Raw genomic sequence first — 22,293 nt, 5'->3', positions numbered from 1 at the left:
AGGGTGGCTCTGTGAGTGATGTGGAGCCGGGCTGTGTATAGTAAGCGGATGGGCTCTGTGAGTGATGTGGAGCCGGGCTGTGTATAGTAGGAGGGTGGCTCTGTGAGTGATGTGGAGCAGGGCTGTGTGCAGTAAGAGGGTGGGCTCTGTGAGTGATGTGGAGCAGGGTTGTGTGCCGTAAGAGGGTGGGCTCTGTGAGTGATGTGGAGAAGGGCTGTGTATAGTAAGAGGGTGGCTCTGTGAGTGATGTGGGGCAGGGTTGTGTGCAGTAAGAGGGTGGCTCTGTGAGTGATGTGGAGCAGTGCTGTGTATAGTAAGAGGGTGGGCTCTGTGAGTGATGTGGAGCAGGGCTGTGTATAGTAAGAGGCTTGGCTCTGTGAGTGATGTGGAGCAGGGCTGTGTATAGCAAGAGTGTGGGCTCTGTGAGTGATGTGGAGCAGGGCTGTTTATAGTAAGAGGGTGGGCTCTGTGAGTGATGTGGAGCAGGGCTGTGTGTAGTAAGAGGGTGGGTCTGTGAGTGATGTGGAGCAGGGCTGTGTATAGTAAGAGGGTGGCTCTGTGAGTGATGTGGAGCAGGCCTGTGTATAGTAAGAGGGTGGCTCTGTGAGTGATGTGCTGCAGTGCTGTGTATAGTAAGAGGGTGGCTCTGTGAGTGATGTGGAGCTTGGCTGTGTATAGTAAGAGGGTGGCTCTGTGAGTGATGTGGAGCAGTGCTGTGTGCAGTCAGAGGGTGGTTCTGTGAGTGATGTGGAGCAGGGTTGTATGCAGTAAGAGGTTGGGCTCTGAGTGATGTGGAGCAGGGCTGTGTGTAGTAAGAGGGTGGCTCTGTGAGTGATGTGGAGCAGGGCTGTGTATAGTAAGAGGGTGGGCTCTGTGAGTGATGTGGAGCAGGTCTGTCTATAGTAAGAGGGTGGCTCTGTGAGTGATGTAGAGCAAGACTGGGTATAGTAAGAGGGTGGCTCTGTGAGTGATGTGGAGCAGGGCTGTGTGTAGTAAGAGGGTGGCTCTATGAGTGATGTGGGGCAGGGCTGTGTGTAGTAAGAGGGTGGACTCTGTGAGTGATGTACAGCAGTGCTGTGTATAGTAAGAGGGTGGCTCTGTGAGTGATGTGGAGCAAGACTGGTTATAGTAAGAGGGTGGCTCTCTGAGTGATGTGGAGCAGGGCTGTGTGTAGTAAGAGGGTGGCTCTGAGTGATGTGGAGCAGGGCTGTGTGTAGTAGGAGGGTGGGCTCTGTGAGTGATGTGGAGCTGGGCTGTGCATGGTAAGAGGGTGGGCTCTGAGTGATGTGCAGCAGGGCTGTGTATAGTAAGAGGTTGGCTCTGTGAGTGATGTGGAGCAAGACTGGGTATAGTAAGAGGGTGGCTCTGAGTGATGTGGAGCAGGGCTGTGTGTAGTAAGAGGGTGGCTCTGTGAGTGATGTGGAGCAGGTCTGTCTATAGTAAGAGGGTGACTCTGTGAGTAATGGGGAGCAGGGCTGTGTGTAGTAAGAGGGTGGCTCTGTGAGTGATGTGGAGCTGGGCTGTGCATAGTAAGAGGGTGGGCTCTGTGAGTGATGTGTAGCAGGGCTGTGTATAGTAAGAGGGTGGCTCTGTGAGTGATGTGGTGCAGGTCTGTCTATAGTAAGAGGGTGGCTTTGTGAGTGATGTGGAGCAAGACTGGGTATAGTAAGAAGGTGGGCTCTCTGAGGGATGTGGAGCAGGGCTGTGTGTAGTAAGAGGGTGGCTATGTGAGTGATGTGGAGCAGGGCTGTGTATAGTAAGAGGGTGGCTCTGTGAGTGATGTGGAGCAAGACTGGGTATAGTAAGAGGGTGGCTCTCTGAGTGATGTGGAGCAGGGCTGTGTGTAGTAAGAGGGTGGCTCTCTGAGTGATGTGGAACAGGGCTGTGTGTAGTAAGAGGGTGGCTCTGTGAGTGATGTGGAGCAGGTCTGTGTGTAGTAAGAGGGTGGCTCTGTGAGTGATGTGGAGCAGGGCTGTCTATAGTAAGAGGGTGGCTCTGTGAGTGATGTGGAGCAGGTCTGTCTATAGTAAGAGGGTGGCTCTGTGAGTGATGTGGAGCAAGACTGGGTATAGTAAGAGGGTGGCTCTGTGAGTGATGTGGAGCAGGGCTGTGTGTAGTAAGAGGGTGGCTCTGTGAGTGATGTGGAGCAGGGCTGTATGTAGTAAGAGGGTGGGCTCTGTGAGTGATGTGGAGCAAGACTGGGTATAGTATGAGGGTGGCTCTGTGAGTGATGTGGAGCAGGGCTGCGTGTAGTAAGAGGGTGGCTCTATGAGTGATGTGGAGCAGGGCTGTGTATAGTAAGAAGGTGGGCTCTGTGGGTGATGTGGAGCAAGACTGGGTATATTAAGAGGGTGGTTCTCTGAGTGATGTGGAGCAGGGCTGTGTATAGTAAGGGGGTGGCTCTCTGAATGATGTGGAGCAAGACTGGGTATAGTAAGAGGGTGGCTCTGTGAGTGATGTGGAGCATGGCTGTGTGTAGTAAGAGGGTGGGCTCTGTGAGTGATGTGGTGCAGGTCTGTCTATAGTAAGAGGGTGGCTTTGTGAGTGATGTGGAGCAAGACTGGGTATAGTAAGAAGGTGGGCTCTCTGAGGGATGTGGAGCAGGGCTGTGTGTAGTAAGAGGGTGGCTCTCTGAGTGATGTGGAACAGGGCTGTGTGTAGTAAGAGGGTGGGCTCTGTGACTGATGTGGAGCAGGGCTGTGTGTAGTAAGAGGGTGGGCTCTGAGTGATGTGGAGCTGGGCTGTGCATAGTAAGAGGGTGGGCTCTGAGTGATGTACAGCAGGGCTGTGTATAGTAAGAGGGTGGCTCTGTGAGTGATGTGGAGCAAGACTGGTTATAGTAAGAGGGTGGCTCTCTGAGTGATGTGGAGCAGGGCTGTGTGTAGTAAGAGGGTGGCTCTGAGTGATGTGGAGCAGGGCTGTGTGTAGTAGGAGGGTGGGCTCTGTGAGTGATGTGGAGCTGGGCTGTGCATAGTAAGACGGTGGGCTCTGAGTGATGTGCAGCAGGGCTGTGTGTAGCAAGCGGGTGGGCTCTGTGAGTGATGTGGAGCAAGACTGGGTATAGTAAGAGGGTGGCTCTCAGTGATATGGAGCTGGGCTGTGTATAGTAAGAGGGTGGCTCTCTGAGTGATGTGGAGCAGGGCTGTGTGTAGTAAGAGGGTGATTCTGTGAGTGATGTGGAGCACGGCTGTGTATAGTAAGAGGGTGGGCTCTGTGAGTGATGTGCAGCAGAGCTGTGTATAGTAAGAGGGTGGCTCTGTAAGTGATATGAAGCAAGACTGGGTATAGTAAGAGGGTGGCTCTCTGAGTGATGTGGAGCAGGGCTGTTTATAGTAAGAGGGTGGCTCTATGAGTGATGTGGAGCAAGACTGGGTATAGTAAGAGGGTGGCTCTGTGAGTGATGTGGAGCAGGGCTGTGTATAGTAAGAGGGTGGCTCTGTGAGTGATGTGTAGCAGGGCTGTGTGTAGTAAGAGGGTGGCTCTCTGAGTGATGTGGAGCAGGGCTGTGTGTAGTAAGAGGGTGGCTCTGTGAGTGATGTGGAGCAGGGCTGTGTGTAGTAAGAGGGTGGGCTTTGTGAGTGATGTGGAGCAGGTCTGTCTATAGTAAGAGGGTGGCTCTGTGATTGATGTGGAGCAGGGCTGTGTGTAGTAAGAGGGTGGCTCTGTGAGTGATGTGGAGCTGGGCTGTGCATAGTAAGAGGGTGGGCTCTGTGAGTGATGTGTAGCAGGGCTGTGTATAGTAAGAGGGTGGCTCTGTGAGTGATGTGGTGCAGGTCTGTCTATAGTAAGAGGGTGGCTCTGTGAGTGATGTGGAGCAAGACTGGGTATAGTAAGAAGGTGGGCTCTCTGAGGGATGTGGAGCAGGGCTGTGTGTAGTAAGAGGGTGGCTCTGTGAGTGATGTGGAGCAGGGCTGTGTATAGTAAGAGGGTGGCTCTGTGAGTGATGTGGAGCAAGACTGGGTATAGTAAGAGGGTGGCTCTCTGAGTGAAGTGGAGCAGGGCTGTGTGTAGTAAGAGGGTGGCTCTCTGAGTGATGTGGAGCAGGGCTGTGTGTAGTAAGAGGGTGGCTCTGTGAGTGATGTGGAGCAGGTCTGTCTATAGTAAGAGGGTGGCTCTGTGAGTGATGTGGAGAAAGACTGGGTATAGTAAGAGGGTGGGCACTGTGAGTGATGTGGAGCAGGGCTGTGTGTAGTAAGAGGGTGGGCTCTGTGAGTGATGTGGAGCAGGTCTGTCTATAGTAAGAGGGTGGCTCTCTGAGTGATGTGGAGCAGAGCTGTGTGTAGTAAGAGGGTGGCTCTGTGAGTGATGTGGAGCATGGCTGTGTGTAGTAAGAGGGTGGCTCTGTGAGTGATGTGGAGCAGGTCTGTCTATAGTAAGAGGGTGGCTCTGTGAGTGATGTGGAGCAAGACTGGGTATAGTAAGAGGGTGGGCTCTGTGAGTGATGTGGAGCAGGGCTGTGTGTAGTAAGAGGGTGGCTCTGTGAGTGATGTGGAGAAGGGCTGTGTATAGTAAGAGGATGGCTCTGTGAGTGATGTGGAGCAAGACTGGGTATAGTAAGAGGGTGGGCTCTCTGAGTGATGTGGAGCAGGGCTGTGTGTAGTAAGAGGGTGGCTCTCTGAGTGATGTAGAGCAGGGCTGTGTGTAGCAAGAGGGTGGGCTCTGTGAGTGATGTGGAGCAGGGCTGTGTGTAGTAAGACGGTGGCTCTGTGAGTGATGTGGAGCAGGACTGTGTGTAGTAAGAGGGTGGCTCTGTGAATGATGTGGAGCAGGGCTGTGTGTAGTAAGAGGGTGGCTCTGTGAGTGATGTGGAGCAAGACTGGGTATAGAAAGAGGGTGGCTCTGTGAGTGATGTGGAGCAGGGCTGTGTGTAGTAAGAGGGTGGCTCTGTGAGTGATGTGGAGCAGGTCTGTCTATAGTAAGAGGGTGGCTCTGTGAGTGATGTGGAGCAAGGCTGGGTATAGTAAGAGGATGGGCTCTGTGAGTGATGTGGAGCAAGGCTGTGTGTAGTAAGAGGGTGATTCTGTGAGTGATGTGGAGCAGGGCTGTGTATAGTAAGAGGGTGGGCTCTGTGAGTGATGTGCAGCAGGGCTGTGTATAGTAAGAGGGTGGCTCTGTGAGTGATTTGGAGCAGGGCTGTGTGTAGTAAGAGGGTAGCTCTCTGAGTGATGTGGAGCCGGGCTGTGTGTAGTAAGAGGGTGGCTCTCTGAGTGATGTGTAGCAGGGCTGTGTGTAGTAAGAGGGTGGTTCTGTGAGTGATGTGGAGCAGGTCTGTGTATAGTAAGAAGGTGGCTCTGAGTGATGTGGAGCAGGGCTCATGTGTAGTAAGAGGGTGGCTCTGTGAGTGATGTGGAGCAAGACTGATTATACTAAGAGGGTGGCTTTTTGAGTGATGTTGGGCAGGGCTGTGTGTAGTAAGAGGGTGGCTCTGTGAGTGATGTGGAGCAAGACTGGGTATACTAAGAGCGTGGCTCTTTGAGTGATGTGGACCAGGGCTGTGTATAGTATGAGGGTGGGCTCTGTGAGTGATGTGGAGCAGGGCTTTATGTAGTAAGAGGGTGGGCTCTGTGAGTGATGTGGAGCAAGACTGGGTATAGTATGAGGGTGGCTCTGTGAGTGATGTGGAGCAGGGCTGCGTGTAGTAAGAGGGTGGCTCTATGAGTGATGTGGAGCAGGGCTGTGTATAGTAAGAAGGTGGGCTCTGTGAGTGATGTGGAGCAAGACTGGGTATAGTAAGAGGGTGGTTCTCTGAGTGATGTGGAGCAGGGCTGTGTATAGTAAGAGGTTGGCTCTCTGAGTGATGTGGAGCAAGACTGGGTATAGTAAGAGGGTGGCTCTGTGAGTGATGTGGAGCATGGCTGTTTGTAGTAAGAGGGTGGGCTCTGTGAGTGTTGTGGAGAAGGGCTGTGTATGGTAAGAGGGTGGCTCTGTGAGTGATGTGGAGCAGGGCTGTGTGTAGTAAGAGGGTGGCTCTGTGAGTGATGTGGAGCAGGGCTGTGTGTAGCAAGAGGGTGGCTCTGTGAGTGATGTGGAGCAGGGCTGTGTGTAGTAAGAGGGTGGGCTCTGTGAGTGATGTGGAGCAGGGCTGTGTGTAGTAAGAGGGTGGGCTCTGTGAGTGATGTGGAGCTGGGCTGTGCATAGTAAGAGGGTGGGCTCTGAGTGATGTACAGCAGTGCTGTGTATAGTAAGAGGGTGGCTCTGAGTGATGTGGAGCAAGACTGGTTATAGTAAGAGGGTGGCTCTCTGAGTGATGTGGAGCAGGGCTGTGTGTAGTAAGAGGGTGGCTCTGAGTGATGTGGAGCAGGGCTGTGTGTAGTAGGAGGGTGGGCTCTGTGAGTGATGTGGAGCTGGGCTGTGCATGGTAAGAGGGTGGGCTCTGAGTGATGTGCAGCAGGGCTGTGTATAGTAAGAGGGTGGCTCTGTGAGTGATGTGGAGCAAGACTGGGTATAGTAAGAGGGTGGCTCTCTGAGTGATGCGGAGCAGGGCTGTGTGTAGTAAGAGGGTGGCTCTCTGAGTGATGTGGAGCTGGGCTGTGTGTAGTAAGAGGGTGGCTCTCTGAGTGATGTGGAGCAGGGCTGTGTGTAGTAAGAGGGTGATTCTGTGAGTGATGTGGAGCAGGGCTGTGTATAGTAAGAGGGTGGGCTCTGTGAGTGATGTGCAGCAGGGCTGTGTATAGTAAGAGGGTGGCTCTGTGAGTGATGTGGAGCAGGGCTGTGTGTAGTAAGAGGGTGGCTCTGTGAGTGATGTGGAGCAGGGCTGTGTGTAGCAAAAGGATGGCTCTGTGAGTGATGTGGAGCAGGGCTGTGTGTAGTAAGAGGGTGGGCTCTGAGTGATCTGCAGCAGGGCTGTGTATAGTTAGAGGGTGGGCTCTGTGAGTGATGTGGAGCAGGTCTGTCTATAGTAAGAGGGTGGCTCTGTGAGTGATGTGGAGCAAGACTGGGTATAGTAAGAGGGTGGGTCTGTGAGTGATGTGGAGCAGGGCTCGTGTGTAGTAAGAGGGTGGCTCTGTGAGTGATGTGGAGCAAGACTGGGTATACTAAGAGGGTGGCTCTTTCAGTGATGTGTAGCAGGGCTGTGTATAGTAAGAGGGTGGGCTCTGTGAGTGATGTGGAGCAGGGCTGTGTATAGTAAGAGGGTGGGCTTTGTGAGTGATGTGGAGCATGACTGGGTATAGTATGAGGGTGGCTCTGTGAGTGATGTGGAGCAGGGCTGCGTGTAGTAAGAGGGTGGCTCTATGAGTGATGTGGAGCAAGGCTGTGTATAGTAAGAAGGTGGGCTCTGTGAGTCATGTGGAGCAAGACTGGGTATAGTAAAAGGGTGGCTCTCTGAGTGATTTGGAGCAGGGCTGTGTATAGTAAGAGGGTGGCTCTGAGAGTGATGTGGAGCAAGACTGGATATAGTAAGAGGGTGGCTCTGTGAGTGATGTGGAGCAGGGCTGTGTATAGTAAGAGGGTGGCTCTGTGAGTGATGTGGAGCAAGACTGGGTATAGTAAGAGGGTGGCTCTGTAAGTGATGTGGAGCAGGTCTGTCTATAGTAAGAGGGTGGCTCTGTGAGTGATGTGGAGCAAGACTGGGTTTAGTAAGAGGGTGGGCTTTCTGAGTGATGTGGAGCAGGGCTGTGTGTAGTAAGAGGGTGGCTCTCTGAGTGATGTGAACCAGGGCTGTGTATAGTAAGAGGGTGGGCTCTGTGAGTGATGTGGAGCAGGGCTGTGTATAGTAAGAGGGTGGCCTCTGTGAGTGATGTGGAGCAAGACTGGGTATAGTATGAGGGTGGCTCTGTGAGTGATGTAGAGCAGGGCTGCGTGTAGTAAGAGGGTGGCTCTATGAGTGATGTGGAGGAGGGCTGTGTATAGTAAGAGGGTGGGCTCTGTGAGTGATGTGGAGCAAGACTGAGTATAGTAAGAGGGTGGCTCTCTGAGTGATGTGGAGCAGGGCTGTGTGTAGTAAGAGGGTGGCTCTCTGAGTGATGTGGAGCAGGGCTGTGTGTAGTGAGAGGGTGGCTCTCTGAGTGATGTGGAGCAGGGCTGTGTGTAGTAAGAAGTTGGTTCTGTGAGTGATATGGAGCAGGGCTGTGTACAGTAAGAGGGTGGGCTCTGTGAGTGATGTGCAGCAGGGCTGTGTATAGTAAGAGGGTGGCTCTGTGAGTGATGTGGAGCAAGACTGGTATAGTAAGAGGGTGGCTCTCTGAGTGATGTGGAGCAGGGCTGTGTGTAGTAAGAGGGTGGCTCTGTGAGTGATGTGGAGCAGGGCTGTGTATAGTAAGAGGGTGGCTCTGTGAGTGATGTGGAGCAGGGCTGTCTATAGTAAGAGGGTGGCCTCTGTGAGTGATGTGGAGCAAGACTGGTTATAGTAAGATGGTGGCTCTGTGAGTGATGTGGAGCAGGGCTGGGTGTAGTAAGAGGGTGGCTCTGTGAGTGATGTGGAGCAGGTCTGTGTATAGTAAGAGGGTGGGCTCTGTGAGTGATGTGGAGCTGGGCTGTGTGTAGTAAGAGGGTGGTTCTGTGTGGGATGTGGAGCAGGGCAGTGTATAGTAAGAGGGTGGTTCTGTGAGGGATGTGGAGCAGGGCTGTGTATAGTAAGAGGGTGGCTCTGAGAGTGATGTGGAGCAGGGCTGTGTGTAGTAAGAGGGTGGCTCTGTGAGTGATGTGGAGCAGGGCTGTGTATAGTAAGAGGGTGGCTCTGTGAGTGATGTGGAGCCGGGCTGTGTATAGTAAGCGGATGGGCTCTGTGAGTGATGTGGAGCCGGGCTGTGTATAGTAAGAGGGTGGCTCTGTGAGTGATGTGGAGCAGGGCTGTGTGCAGTAAGAGGGTGGGCTCTGTGAGTGATGTGGAGCAGGGTTGTGTGCCGTAAGAGGGTGGGCTCTGTGAGTGATGTGGAGAAGGGCTGTGTATAGTAAGAGGGTGGCTCTGTGAGTGATGTGGGGCAGGGTTGTGTGAAGTAAGAGGGTGGCTCTGTGAGTGATGTGGAGCAGGGCTGTGTATAGTAAGAGGGTGGGCTCTGTGAGTGATGTAGAGCAGGGCTGTGTATAGTAAGAGGCTTGGCTCTGTGAGTGATGTGGAGCAGGGCTGTGTATAGCAAGAGTGTGGGCTCTGTGAGTCATGTGGAGCAGGGCTGTTTATAGTAAGAAGGTGGGCTCTGTGATTGATGTGGAGCAGGGCTGTGTGTAGTAAGAGGGTGGCTCTGTGAGTGATGTGGAGCAGGGCTGTGTATAGTAAGAGGGTGGCTCTGTGAGTGATGTGGAGCAGGGCTGTGTATAGTAAGAGGGTGGCTCTGTGAGTGATGTGCTGCAGTGCTGTGTATAGTAAGAGGGTGGCTCTGTGAGTGATGTGGAGCTTGGCTGTGTATAGTAAGAGGGTGGCTCTGTGAGTGTTGTGGAGCAGTGCTGTGTGCAGTAAGAGGGTGGTTCTGTGAGTGATGTGGAGCAGGGTTGTATGCAGTAAGAGGGTGGGCTCTGAGTGATGTGGAGCAGGGCTGTGTGTAGTAAGAGGGTGGCTCTGTGAGTGATGTGGAGCAGGGCTGTGTATAGTAAGAGGGTGGGCTCTGTGAGTGATGTGGAGCAGGGTTGTGTGCAGTAAGAGGGTGGGCTCTGAATGATGTGGAGGTGGACTGTGTGCAGTAAGAAGGTGGGATGTGTCAGAGATGTGGAGCTGGGCTGTGTATAGTAAGAGGGTGGCTCTGTGAGTGATGTGGAGCAGGGCTGTGTATAGTAAGGGGGTGGGCTCTGTGAGTGATGTGGAGCTGGGCTGTGTGTAGTAAGAGGGTGGCTCTGTGAGTGATGTGGAGCAGGGCTGTTTATAGTAAGAGGGTGGCTCTGTGAGTGATATGGAGCTTGGCTGTGTATAGTAAGAGGGTGGCTCTGTGAGTGATGTGTAGCAGGGCTGTGTGCAGTAAGAGGGTGGTTCTGTGAGTGATGTGGAGCAGGGTTGTGTGCAGTAAGAGGGTGGGCTCTGTGAGTGATGTGGAGTAGGTCTGTGTATAGTAAGAGGGTGGGCTCTGTGAGTGATGTGGAGCAGGGCTGTGTGTAGTAAGAGGGTGGTTCTGTGTGGGATGTGGAGCAGGGCTGTGTGTAGTAAGAGGGTGGTTCTGTGAGGGATGTGGAGCAGGGCTGTGTGTAGTAAGAGGGTGGCTCTGTGAGTGATGTGGAGCAGGGCTGTGTATAGTAAGAGGCTGGGCTCTGTGAGTGATGTGGAGCAGGGCTGTGTGTAGTAAGAGGGTGGCTCTGTGAGTGATGTGGAGCAGGGCTGTGTATAGTAAGAGGGTGGGCTCTGTGAGTGATGTGGAGCAGGGTTGTGTGCAGTAAGAGGGTGGGCTCTGAGTGACGTGGAGGTGGGCTGTGTGCAGTAAGAAGGTGGGATGTGTCAGAGATGTGAAGCTGGGTTGTGTATAGCAAGAGGGTGGCTCTGTGAGTGATGTGGAGCAGGGCTGTGTATAGTAAGAGGCTGGGCTCTGTGAGTGATGTGGAGCAGGGCTGTGTGTAGTAAGAGGGTGGCTCTGTGAGTGATGTGGAGCAGGGCTGTGTATAGTAAGAGGGTGGGCTCTGTGAGTGATGTGGTGCAGGGTTGTGTGCAGTAAGAGGGTGGGCTCTGAGTGACGTGGAGGTGGGCTGTGTGCAGTAAGAAGGTGGGATGTGTCAGAGATGTGGAGCTGGGTTGTGTATAGCAAGAGGGTGGCTCTGTGAGTGATGTGGAGCAGGGCTGTGTATAGTAAGAGGGTGGGCTCTGTGAGTGATGTGGAGCTCGGCTGTGTGTAGTACGAGGGTGGCTCTGTGAGTGATGTGGAGCAGGGCTGTTTATAGTAAGAGGGTGGCTCTGTGAGTGATGTGGAGCAGGGCTGTGTATAGTAAGAGGGTGGGCTCTGTGAGTGATGTGGAGCAGGGTTGCGTGCAGAAAGAGGGTGGGCTCTGAGTGATGTGGAGGTGGGCTGTGTGCAGTAAGAAGGTGGGATGTGTCAGAGATGTGGAGCTGGGCTGTGTATAGTAAGAGGGTGGCTCTGTGAGTGATGTGGAGCAGGGCTGTGTATAGTAAGAGGGTGGGCTCTGTGAGTGATGTGGAGCTGGGCTGTGTGTAGTAAGAGGGTGGCTCTGTGAGTGACGTGGAGCAGGGCTGTTTATAGTAAGAGGGTGGCTCTGTGAGTGATATGGAGCTTGGCTGTGTATAGTAAGACGGTGGCTCTGTGCGTGATGTGTAGCAGGGCTGTGTGCAGTAAGAGGGTGGTTCTGTGAGTGATGTGGAGCAGGGTTGTGTGCAGTAAGAGGGTGGGCTCTGTGAGTGATGTGGAGCAGGTCTGTGTATAGTAAGAGGGTGGGCTCTGTGAGTGATGTGGAGCAGGGCTGTGTGTAGTAAGAGGGTGGTTCTGTGTGGGATGTGGAGCAGGGCTGTGTGTAGTAAGAGGGTGGTTCTGTGAGGGATGTAGAGCAGGGCTGTGTATAGTAAGAGGGTGGCTCTGTGAGTGATGTGGAGCAGGGCTGTGTGTAGTAAGTGGGTGGCTCTGTGAGTGATGTGGAGCAGGGCTGTGTATAGTAAGAGGGTGGCTCTGTGAGTGATGTGGAGCCGGGCTGTGTATAGTAAGCGGATGGGCTCTGTGAGTGATGTGGAGCCGGGCTGTGTATTTTAAGAGGGTGGCTCTGTGAGTGATGTGGAGCAGGGCTGTGTGCAGTAAGAGGGTGGGCTCTGTGAGTGATGTGGAGCAGGGTTGTGTGCAGTAAGAGGGTGGCTCTGTGAGTGATGTGGAGCAGGGCTGTGTATATTAAGAGGGTGGGCTCTGTGAGTGATGTGGAGCAGGGCTGTGTATAGTAAGAGGCTGGGCTCTGTGAGTGATGTGGAGCAGGGCTGTGTATAGTAAGAGGGTGGGCTCTGTGAGTGATGTGGAGCAGGGTTGTGTGCAGTAAAAGGGTGGGCTCTGAGTGACGTGGAGGTGGGCTGTGTGCAGTAAGAAGGTGGGATGTGTCAGAGATGTGGAGCTGGGCTGTGTATAGTAAGAGGGTGGCTCTGTGAGTGATGTGGAGCAGGGCTGTGTATTGTAAGAGGGTGGGCTCTGTGAGTGATGTGGAGCTGGGCTGTGTGTAGTAAGAGGGTGGCTCTGTGAGTGATGTGGAGCAGGGCTGTTTATAGTAAGAGGGTGGCTCTGTGAGTGATATGGAGCTTGGCTGTGTATAGTAAGAGGGTGGCTCTGTGAGTGATGTGGAGTAGGGCTGTGTATAGTAAGAGGGTGGCTCTGTGAATGATGTGGAGCCGGGCTGTGTATAGTAAGCGGATGGGCTCTGTGAGTGATGTGGAGCCGGGCTGTGTATAGTAAGAGGGTGGCTCTGTGAGTGATGTGGAGCAGGGCTGTGTGCAGTAAGAGGGTGTGCTCTGTGAGTGATGTGGAGCAGGGTTGTGTGCCGTAAGAGAGTGGGCTCTGTGAGTGATGTGGAGAAGGGCTGTGTATAGTAAGAGGGTGGCTCTGTGAGTGATGTGGAGCAGGGTTGTGTGCAGTAAGAGGGTGGCTCTGTGAGTGTTGTGGAGCAGTGCTGTGTGCAGTAAGAGGGTGGTTCTGTGAGTGATGTGGAGCAGGGTTGTATGCAGTAAGAGGGTGGGCTCTGAGTGATGTGGAGCAGGGCTGTGTGTAGTAAGAGGGTGGCTCTGTGAGTGATGTGGAGCAGGGCTGTGTATAGTAAGAGGGTGGGCTCTGTGAGTGATGTGGAGCAGGGTTGTGTGCAGTAAGAGGGTGGGCTCTGAATGATGTGGAGGTGGACTGTGTGCAGTAAGAAGGTGGGATGTGTCAGAGATGTGGAGCTGGGCTGTGTATAGTAAGAGGGTGGCTCTGTGAGTGATGTGGAGCAGGGCTGTGTATAGTAAGGGGGTGGGCTCTGTGAGTGATGTGGAGCTGGGCTGTGTGTAGTAAGAGGGTGGCTCTGTGAGTGATGTGGAGCAGGGCTGTTTATAGTAAGAGGGTGGCTCTGTGAGTGATATGGAGCTTGGCTGTGTATAGTAAGAGGGTGGCTCTGTGAGTGATGTGTAGCAGGGCTGTGTGCAGTAAGAGGGTGGTTCTGTGAGTGATGTGGAGCAGGGTTGTGTGCAGTAAGAGGGTGGGCTCTGTGAGTGATGTGGAGTAGGTCTGTGTATAGTAAGAGGGTGGGCTCTGTGAGTGATGTGGATCAGGGCTGTGTGTAGTAAGAGGGTGGTTCTGTGTGGGATGTGGAGCAGGGCTGTGTGTAGTAAGAGGGTGGTTCTGTGAGGGATGTGGAGCAGGGCTGTGTGTAGTAAGAGGGTGGCTCTGTGAGTGATGTGGAGCAGGGCTGTGTATAGTAAGAGGCTGGGCTCTGTGAGTGATGTGGAGCAGGGCTGTGTGTAGTAAGAGGGTGGCTCTGTGAGTGATGTGGAGCAGGGCTGTGTATAGTAAGAGGGTGGGCTCTGTGAGTGATGTGGAGCAGGGTTGTGTGCAGTAAGAGGGTGGGCTCTGAGTGACGTGGAGGTGGGCTGTGTGCAGTAAGAAGGTGGGATGTGTCAGAGATGTGAAGCTGGGTTGTGTATAGCAAGAGGGTGGCTCTGTGAGTGATGTGGAGCAGGGCTGTGTATAGTAAGAGGCTGGGCTCTGTGAGTGATGTGGAGCAGGGCTGTGTGTAGTAAGAGGGTGGCTCTGTGAGTGATGTGGAGCAGGGCTGTGTATAGTAAGAGGGTGGGCTCTGTGAGTGATGTGGAGCAGGGTTGTGTGCAGTAAGAGGGTGGGCTCTGAGTGACGTGGAGGTGGGCTGTGTGCAGTAAGAAGGTGGGATGTGTCAGAGATGTGGAGCTGGGTTGTGTATAGCAAGAGGGTGGCTCTGTGAGTGATGTGGAGCAGGGCTGTGTATAGTAAGAGGGTGGGCTCTGTGAGTGATGTGGAGCTCGGCTGTGTGTAGTATGAGGGTGGCTCTGTGAGTGATGTGGAGCAGGGCTGTTTATAGTAAGAGGGTGGCTCTGTGAGTGATGTGGAGCAGGGCTGTGTATAGTAAGAGGGTGGGCTCTGTGAGTGATGTGGAGCAGGGTTGTGTGCAGAAAGAGGGTGGGCTCTGAGTGATGTGGAGGTGGGCTGTGTGCAGTAAGAAGGTGGGATGTGTCAGAGATGTGGAGCTGGGCTGTGTATAGTAAGAGGGTGGCTCTGTGAGTGATGTGGAGCAGGGCTGTGTATAGTAAGAGGGTGGGCTCTGTGAGTGATGTGGAGCTGGGCTGTGTGTAGTAAGAGGGTGGCTCTGTGAGTGACGTGGAGCAGGGCTGTTTATAGTAAGAGGGTGGCTCTGTGAGTGATATGGAGCTTGGCTGTGTATAGTAAGACGGTGGCTCTGTGCGTGATGTGTAGCAGGGCTGTGTGCAGTAAGAGGGTGGTTCTGTGAGTGATGTGGAGCAGGGTTGTGTGCAGTAAGAGGGTGGGCTCTGTGAGTGATGTGGAGCAGGTCTGTGTATAGTAAGAGGGTGGGCTCTGTGAGTGATGTGGAGCAGGGCTGTGTGTAGTAAGAGGGTGGTTCTGTGTGGGATGTGGAGCAGGGCTGTGTGTAGTAAGAGGGTGGTTCTGTGAGGGATGTAGAGCAGGGCTGTGTATAGTAAGAGGGTGGCTCTGTGAGTGATGTGGAGCAGGGCTGTGTGTAGTAAGAGGGTGGCTCTGTGAGTGATGTGGAGCAGGGCTGTGTATAGTAAGAGGGTGGCTCTGTGAGTGATGTGGAGCCGGGCTGTGTATAGTAAGCGGATGGGCTCTGTGAGTGATGTGGAGCCGGGCTGTGTATTTTAAGAGGGTGGCTCTGTGAGTGATGTGGAGCAGGGCTGTGTGCAGTAAGAGGGTGGGCTCTGTGAGTGATGTGGAGCAGGGTTGTGTGCAGTAAGAGGGTGGCTCTGTGAGTGATGTGGAGCAGGGCTGTGTATATTAAGAGGGTGGGCTCTGTGAGTGATGTGGAGCAGGGCTGTGTATAGTAAGAGGCTGGGCTCTGTGAGTGATGTGGAGCAGGGCTGTGTATAGTAAGAGGGTGGGCTCTGTGAGTGATGTGGAGCAGGGTTGTGTGCAGTAAGAGGGTGGGCTCTGAGTGACGTGGAGGTGGGCTGTGTGCAGTAAGAAGGTGGGATGTGTCAGAGATGTGGAGCTGGGCTGTGTATAGTAAGAGGGTGGCTCTGTGAGTGATGTGGAGCAGGGCTGTGTATTGTAAGAGGGTGGGCTCTGTGAGTGATGTGGAGCTGGGCTGTGTGTAGTAAGAGGGTGGCTCTGTGAGTGATGTGGAGCAGGGCTGTTTATAGTAAGAGGGTGGCTCTGTGAGTGATATGGAGCTTGGCTGTGTATAGTAAGAGGGTGGCTCTGTGAGTGATGTGGAGTAGGGCTGTGTATAGTAAGAGGGTGGCTCTGTGAATGATGTGGAGCCGGGCTGTGTATAGTAAGCGGATGGGCTCTGTGAGTGATGTGGAGCCGGGCTGTGTATAGTAAGAGGGTGGCTCTGTGAGTGATGTGGAGCAGGGCTGTGTGCAGTAAGAGGGTGTGCTCTGTGAGTGATGTGGAGCAGGGTTGTGTGCCGTAAGAGAGTGGGCTCTGTGAGTGATGTGGAGAAGGGCTGTGTATAGTAAGAGGGTGGCTCTTTGAGTGATGTGGAGCAGGGTTGTGTGCAGTAAGAGGGTGGCTCTGTGAGTGTTGTGGAGCAGTGCTGTGTGCAGTAAGAGGGTGGTTCTGTGAGTGATGTGGAGCAGGGTTGTATGCAGTAAGAGGGTGGGCTCTGAGTGATGTGGAGCAGGGCTGTGTGTAGTAAGAGGGTGGCTCTGTGAGTGATGTGGAGCAGGGCTGTGTATAGTAAGAGGGTGGGCTCTGTGAGTGATGTGGAGCAGGGTTGTGTGCAGTAAGAGGGTGGGCTCTGAATGATGTGGAGGTGGACTGTGTGCAGTAAGAAGGTGGGATGTGTCAGAGATGTGGAGCTGGGCTGTGTATAGTAAGAGGGTGGCTCTGTGAGTGATGTGGAGCAGGGCTGTGTATAGTAAGGGGGTGGGCTCTGTGAGTGATGGGGAGCTGGGCTGTGTGTAGTAAGAGGGTGGCTCTGTGAGTGATGTGGAGCAGGGCTGTTTATAGTAAGAGGGTGGCTCTGTGAGTGATATGGAGCTTGGCTGTGTATAGTAAGAGGGTGGCTCTGTGAGTGATGTGTAGCAGGGCTGTGTGCAGTAAGAGGGTGGTTCTGTGAGTGATGTGGAGCAGGGTTGTGTGCAGTAAGAGGGTGGGCTCTGTGAGTGATGTGGAGTAGGTCTGTGTATAGTAAGAGGGTGGGCTCTGTGAGTGATGTGGAGCAGGGCTGTGTGTAGTAAGAGGGTGGTTCTGTGTGGGATGTGGAGCAGGGCTGTGTGTAGTAAGAGGGTGGTTCCGTGAGGGATGTGGAGCAGGGCTGTGTGTAGTAAGAGGGTGGCTCTGTGAGTGATGTGGAGCAGGGCTGTGTATAGTAAGAGGCTGGGCTCTGTGAGTGATGTGGAGCAGGGCTGTGTGTAGTAAGAGGGTGGCTCTGTGAGTGATGTGGAGCAGGGCTGTGTATAGTAAGAGGGTGGCCTCTGTGAGTGATGTGGAGCAGGGTTGTGTGCAGTAAGAGGGTGGGCTCTGAGTGACGTGGAGGTGGGCTGTGTGCAGTAAGAAGGTGGGATGTGTCAGAGATGTGAAGCTGGGTTGTGTATAGCAAGAGGGTGGCTCTGTGAGTGATGTGGAGCAGGGCTGTGTATAGTAAGAGGCTGGGCTCTGTGAGTGATGTGGAGCAGGGCTGTGTGTAGTAAGAGGGTGGCTCTGTGAGTGATGTGGAGCAGGGCTGTGTATAGTAAGAGGGTGGGCTCTGTGAGTGATGTGGAGCAGGGTTGTGTGCAGTAAGAGGGTGGGCTCTGAGTGACGTGGAGGTGGGCTGTGTGCAGTAAGAAGGTGGGATGTGTCAGATGTGGAGCTGGGTTGTGTATAGCAAGAGGGTGGCTCTGTGAGTGATGTGGAGCAGGGCTGTGTATAGTAAGAGGGTGGGCTCTGTGAGTGATGTGGAGCTGGGCTGTGTGTAGTACGAGGGTGGCTCTGTGAGTGATGTGGAGCAGGGCTGTTTATAGTAAGAGGGTGGCTCTGTGAGTGATGTGGAGCAGGGCTGTGTATAGTAAGAGGGTGGGCTCTGTGAGTGATGTGGAGCAGGGTTGTGTGCAGAAAGAGGGTGGGCTCTGAGTGATGTGGAGGTGGGCTGTGTGCAGTAAGAAGGTGGGATGTGTCAGAGATGTGGAGCTGGGCTGTGTATAGTAAGAGGGTGGCTCTGTGAGTGATGTGGAGCAGGGCTGTGTATAGTAAGAGGGTGGGCTCTGTGAGTGATGTGGAGCTGGGCTGTGTGTAGTAAGAGGGTGGCTCTGTGAGTGACGTGGAGCAGGGCTGTTTATAGTAAGAGGGTGGCTCTGTGAGTGATATGGAGCTTGGCTGTGTATAGTAAGACGGTGGCTCTGTGCGTGATGTGTAGCAGGGCTGTGTGCAGTAAGAGGGTGGTTCTGTGAGTGATGTGGAGCAGGGTTGTGTGCAGTAAGAGGGTGGGCTCTGTGAGTGATGTGGAGCAGGTCTGTGTATAGTAAGAGGGTGGGCTCTGTGAGTGATGTGGAGCAGGGCTGTGTGTAGTAAGAGGGTGGTTCTGTGTGGGATGTGGAGCAGGGCTGTGTGTAGTAAGAGGGTGGTTCTGTGAGGGATGTAGAGCAGGGCTGTGTATAGTAAGAGGGTGGCTCTGTGAGTGATGTGGAGCAGGGCTGTGTGTAGTAAGAGGGTGGCTCTGTGAGTGATGTGGAGCAGGGCTGTGTATAGTAAGAGGGTGGCTCTGTGAGTGATGTGGAGCCGGGCTGTGTATAGTAAGCGGATGGGCTCTGTGAGTGATGTGGAGCCGGGCTGTGTATTTTAAGAGGGTGGCTCTGTGAGTGATGTGGAGCAGGGCTGTGTGCAGTAAGAGGGTGGGCTCTGTGAGTGATGTGGAGCAGGGTTGTGTGCAGTAAGAGGGTGGCTCTGTGAGTGATGTGGAGCAGGGCTGTGTATATTAAGAGGGTGGGCTCTGTGAGTGATGTGAAGCAGGGCTGTGTATAGTAAGAGGCTGGGCTCTGTGAGTGATGTGGAGCAGGGCTGTGTATAGTAAGAGGGTGGGCTCTGTGAGTGATGTGGAGCAGGGTTGTGTGCAGTAAGAGGGTGGGCTCTGAGTGACGTGGAGGTGGGCTGTGTGCAGTAAGAAGGTGGGATGTGTCAGAGATGTGGAGCTGGGCTGTGTATAGTAAGAGGGTGGCTCTGTGAGTGATGTGGAGCAGGGCTGTGTATAGTAAGAGGGTGGGCTCTGTGAGTGATGTGGAGCTGGGCTGTGTTTAGTAAGAGGGTGGCTCTGTGAGTGATGTGGAGCAGGGCTGTTTATAGTAAGAGGGTGGCTCTGTGAGTGATATGGAGCTTGGCTGTGTATAGTAAGAGGGTGGCTCTGTGAGTGATGTGGAGTAGGGCTGTGTATAGTAAGAGGGTGGCTCTGTGAGTGATGTGGAGCCGGGCTGTGTATAGTAAGCGGATGGGCTCTGTGAGTGATGTGGAGCCGGGCTGTGTATAGTAAGAGGGTGGCTCTGTGAGTGATGTGGAGCAGGGCTGTGTGCAGTAAGAGGGTGTGCTCTGTGAGTGATGTGGAGCAGGGTTGTGTGCCGTAAGAGAGTGGGCTCTGTGAGTGATGTGGAGAAGGGCTGTGTATAGTAAGAGGGTGGCTCTGTGAGTGATGTGGAGCAGGGTTGTGTGCAGTAAGAGGGTGGCTCTGTGAGTGATGTGGAGCAGGGCTGTGTATAGTAAGAGGCTGGGCTCTGTGAGTGATGTGGAGCAGGGCTGTGTGTAGTAAAAGGGTGGCTCTGTGAGTGATGTGGAGCAGGGCTGTGTATAGTAAGAGGGTGGGCTCTGTGAGTGATGTGGAGCAGGGTTGTGTGCAGTAAGAGGGTGGGCTCTGAGTGACGTGGAGGTGGGCTGTGTGCAGTAAGAAGGTGGGATGTGTCAGAGATGTGGAGCTGGGCTGTGTATAGTAAGAGGGTGGCTCTGTGAGTGATGTGGAGCAGGGCTGTGTATAGTAAGAGGGTGGGCTCTGTGAGTGATGTGGAGCTGGGCTGTGTGTAGTAAGAGGGTGGCTCTGTGAGTGATGTGGAGCAGGGCTATTTATAGTAAGAGGGTGGCTCTGTGAGTGATATGGAGCTTGGCTGTGAAATAGTAAGAGGGTGGCTCTGTGAGTGATGTGGAGCAGGGCTGTGTATAGTAAGAGGGTGGCTCTGTGAGTGATGTGGAGCCGGGCTGTGTATAGTAAGCGGATGGGCTCTGTGAGTGATGTGGAGCCGGGCTGTGTATAGTAAGAGGGTGGCTCTGTGAGTGATGTGGAGCAGGGCTGTGTGCAGTAAGAGGGTGGGCTCTGTGAGTGATGTGGAGCAGGGTTGTGTGCCGTAAGAGGGTGGGCTCTGTGAGTGATGTGGAGAAGGGCTGTGTATAGTAAGAGGGTGGCTCTGTGAGTGATGTGGAGCAGGGTTGTGTGCAGTAAGAGGGTGGCTCTGTGAGTGATGTGGAGCAGGGCTGTGTATAGTAAGAGGGTGGGCTCTGTGAGTGATGTGGAGCAGGGCTGTGTATAGTAAGAGGGTGGCTCTGTGAGTGATGTGGAGCAGGGCTGTGTGCAGTAAGAGGATGGGCTCTGTGAGTGATGTGGAGCATGGCTATGTGTAGTAAGAGGGTGGCTCTGTGAGTGATGTGCTGCAGGGCTATGTATAGTAAGAGGGTGGCTCTGTGAGTGATGTGGAGCTTGGCTGTGTATAGTAAGAGGGTGGGCTCTGTGAGGGATGTGGAGCAGGGCTGTATATAGTAAGAGGGTGGCTCTGTGAGTGATGTGGAGCAGGGCTGTGTATAGTAAGAGGGTGGCTCTGTGAATGATGTGCAGCAGGGCTGTGTATAGCAAGAGGGTGGCTCTGTGAGGGATGTGGAGCAGGGCTGTGTGCAGTAAGAGGATGGGCTCTGTGAGTGATGTGGAGCATGGCTATGTGTAGTAAGAGGGTGGCTCTGTGAGTGATGTGCAGCAGGGCTATGTATAGTAAGAGGGTGGCTCTGTGAGTGATGTGGAGCTTGGCTGTGTATAGTAAGAGGGTGGCTCTGTGAGTGATGTGGAGCAGGGCTGTGTGCAGTAAGAGGGTGGTTCCTGTGAGTGATGTGGAGCAGGGTTGTGTGCAGTAAGGGGGTGGGCTCTGTGAGTGATGTGGAGCTGGGCTGTGTGTAGTAAGAGGGTGGCTCTGTGAGTGATGTGGAGCAGGGCTGTGTATAGTAAGTGGGTGGCTCTGTGAGTGATGTGGAGCTTGGCTGTGTATAGTAAGAGGGTGGGCTCTGTGAGTGATGTTTATCAGTGCTGTGTGCAGTAAGAGGGTGGTTCTGTGAGTGATGTGGAGCAGGGTTGTGTATAGTAAGAGGGTGGCTCTGTGAGTGATGTGGAGCAGGGCTGTGTATAGTAAGAGGGTGGCTCTGTGAGTGATGTGGAGCAGGGCTGTGTGCAGTAAGAGGGTGGCTCTGTGAGTGATGTGGAGCAGGGCTGTGTATAGTAAGAGGGTGGCTCCGTGAGTGATGTGGAGCTGGGCTGTGTGCAGTAAGAGGGTGGTTCTGTGAGTGATGTGGAGCAGGGCTGTGTATAGTAAGAGGGTGGCTCTGTGAGTGATGTGGAGCTGGGCTGTGTATAGTAAGAGGGTGGTTCTGTGAGTGATGTGGAGCAGGGCTGTGTATAGTAAGAGGGTGGCTCCGTGAGTGATGTGGAGCTGGGCTGTGTGCAGTAAGAGGGTGGTTCTGTGAGTGATGTGGAGCAGGGCTGTGTATAGTAAGAGGGTGGCTCTGTGAGTGATGTGGAGCTGGGCTGTGTGCAGTAAGAGGGTGGTTCTGTGAGTGATGTGGAGCAGGGCTGTGTATAGTAAGAGGGTGGCTCTGTGAGTGATGTGGAGCAGGGCTGTGTATAGTAAGAGGGTGGCTCTGTGAGTGATGTGGAGCTGGGCTGTGTGCAGTAAGAGGGTGGTTCTGTGAGTGATGTGGAGCAGGGCTGTGTATAGTAAGAGGGTGGCTCCGTGAGTGATGTGGAGCTGGGCTGTGTGCAGTAAGAGGGTGGTTCTGTGAGTGATGTGGAGCAGGGCTGTGTATAGTAAGAGGGTGGCTCTGTGAGTGATGTGGAGCTGGGCTGTGTGCAGTAAGAGGGTGGTTCTGTGAGTGATGTGGAGCAGGGCTGTGTATAGTAAGAGGGTGGGCTCTGTGAGTGATGTGGAGCAGGGCTGTGTATAGTAAGAGGGTGGCTCTGTGAGTGATGTGGAGCTGGGCTGTGTGCAGTAAGAGGGTGGTTCTGTGAGTGATGTGGAGCAGGGCTGTGTATAGTAAGAGGGTGGTTCTGTGAGTGATGTGGAGCAGGGCTGTGTATAGTAAGAGGGTGGCTCCGTGAGTGATGTGGAGCTGGGCTGTGTGCAGTAAGAGGGTGGTTCTGTGAGTGATGTGGAGCAGGGCTGTGTATAGTAAGAGGGTGGGCTCTGTGAGTGATGTGGAGCAGGGCTGTGTATAGTAAGAGGGTGGTTCTGTGAGTGATGTGGAGCAGGGCTGTGTATAGTAAGAGGGTGGCTCTGTGAGTGATGTGGAGCTGGGTTGTGTGCAGTAAGAGGGTGGGATGTGTCAGAAATGTATTCTTCTGGAGCCGAGGTCCTGTCTGTAATCTCAGTTACAGGTAGTGTTTTCTTGCAGAGAAGCTGTTACGGACAGTCATGGCTCCCTGCGAGGGTGCGGTCCGCGTTGTGTGCTCTTGTGGTGCGGAGCGGCCATCTGTCCGCGCGTTTTATGTATGTTCATCAGGATGCACATCTTCAGAGCTCGGTCACTTATAATACATTGATCCTCATCCTCTAGGGATTGAAGAAGCCAAACCTTGAGGAAATCAGGCACGCCCGCAATGCTGTGTTCAGCCCCTCCATGTTCGGCAGCTCCTTACAGGAAATCATGAACATGCAGAAAGAGAAATATCCCGAAAGGCAGTTACCGTGGGTCCAGACGCGGCTCTCCGAGGAGGTGTTGGCTCTAAATGGCGACCAAACTGAGGGCATTTTCAGGTACTCGCTGATCAGAAAAACCTTAACCATTTGTTTGCTGGTGGGAAACCTGGAACAGCACAGCGTAGAGTCCTTCTTGGTACTGCAGCATCAGAGGAGCAGAGCTGCAGTTCTGAGAACGGCCACCATGCAGTGTGTGGCGCTTTGATGCTCCAGCTCTGCACATTGTGCCCCCTGGTAACAGCTGACTGGTGGTGCCGGGTGTCAGACCCCACTGATCTGGGTGT

At 53.7% G+C, this 22,293-nt stretch overlaps 1 protein-coding gene across 2 annotated transcripts in view; it reads left to right on the top strand.

The window, feature by feature from the left end:
* Window positions 1-22,293, top strand: part of ARHGAP39 (Rho GTPase activating protein 39) — a 552,999-nt gene that overhangs the window by 519,232 nt on the left and 11,474 nt on the right. For both annotated transcript variants that reach the window (XM_073680057.1, XM_073680056.1), the window contains one exon: window positions 21,867-22,066. In XM_073680057.1, coding sequence (XP_073536158.1) covers window positions 21,867-22,066 — 200 coding nt within the window. The remainder of the gene's footprint in view (window positions 1-21,866; window positions 22,067-22,293) is intronic.

The sequence above is a fragment of the Phyllobates terribilis genome, unplaced genomic scaffold (assembly GCF_046119375.1).
Source record: "Phyllobates terribilis strain yellow unplaced genomic scaffold, ASM4611937v1 Scaffold_4__5_contigs__length_816908805, whole genome shotgun sequence".
NCBI classification, from domain to species: Eukaryota; Metazoa; Chordata; class Amphibia; order Anura; family Dendrobatidae; genus Phyllobates; species Phyllobates terribilis.
This window is presented reverse-complemented; position numbering and strand designations above follow the sequence as displayed.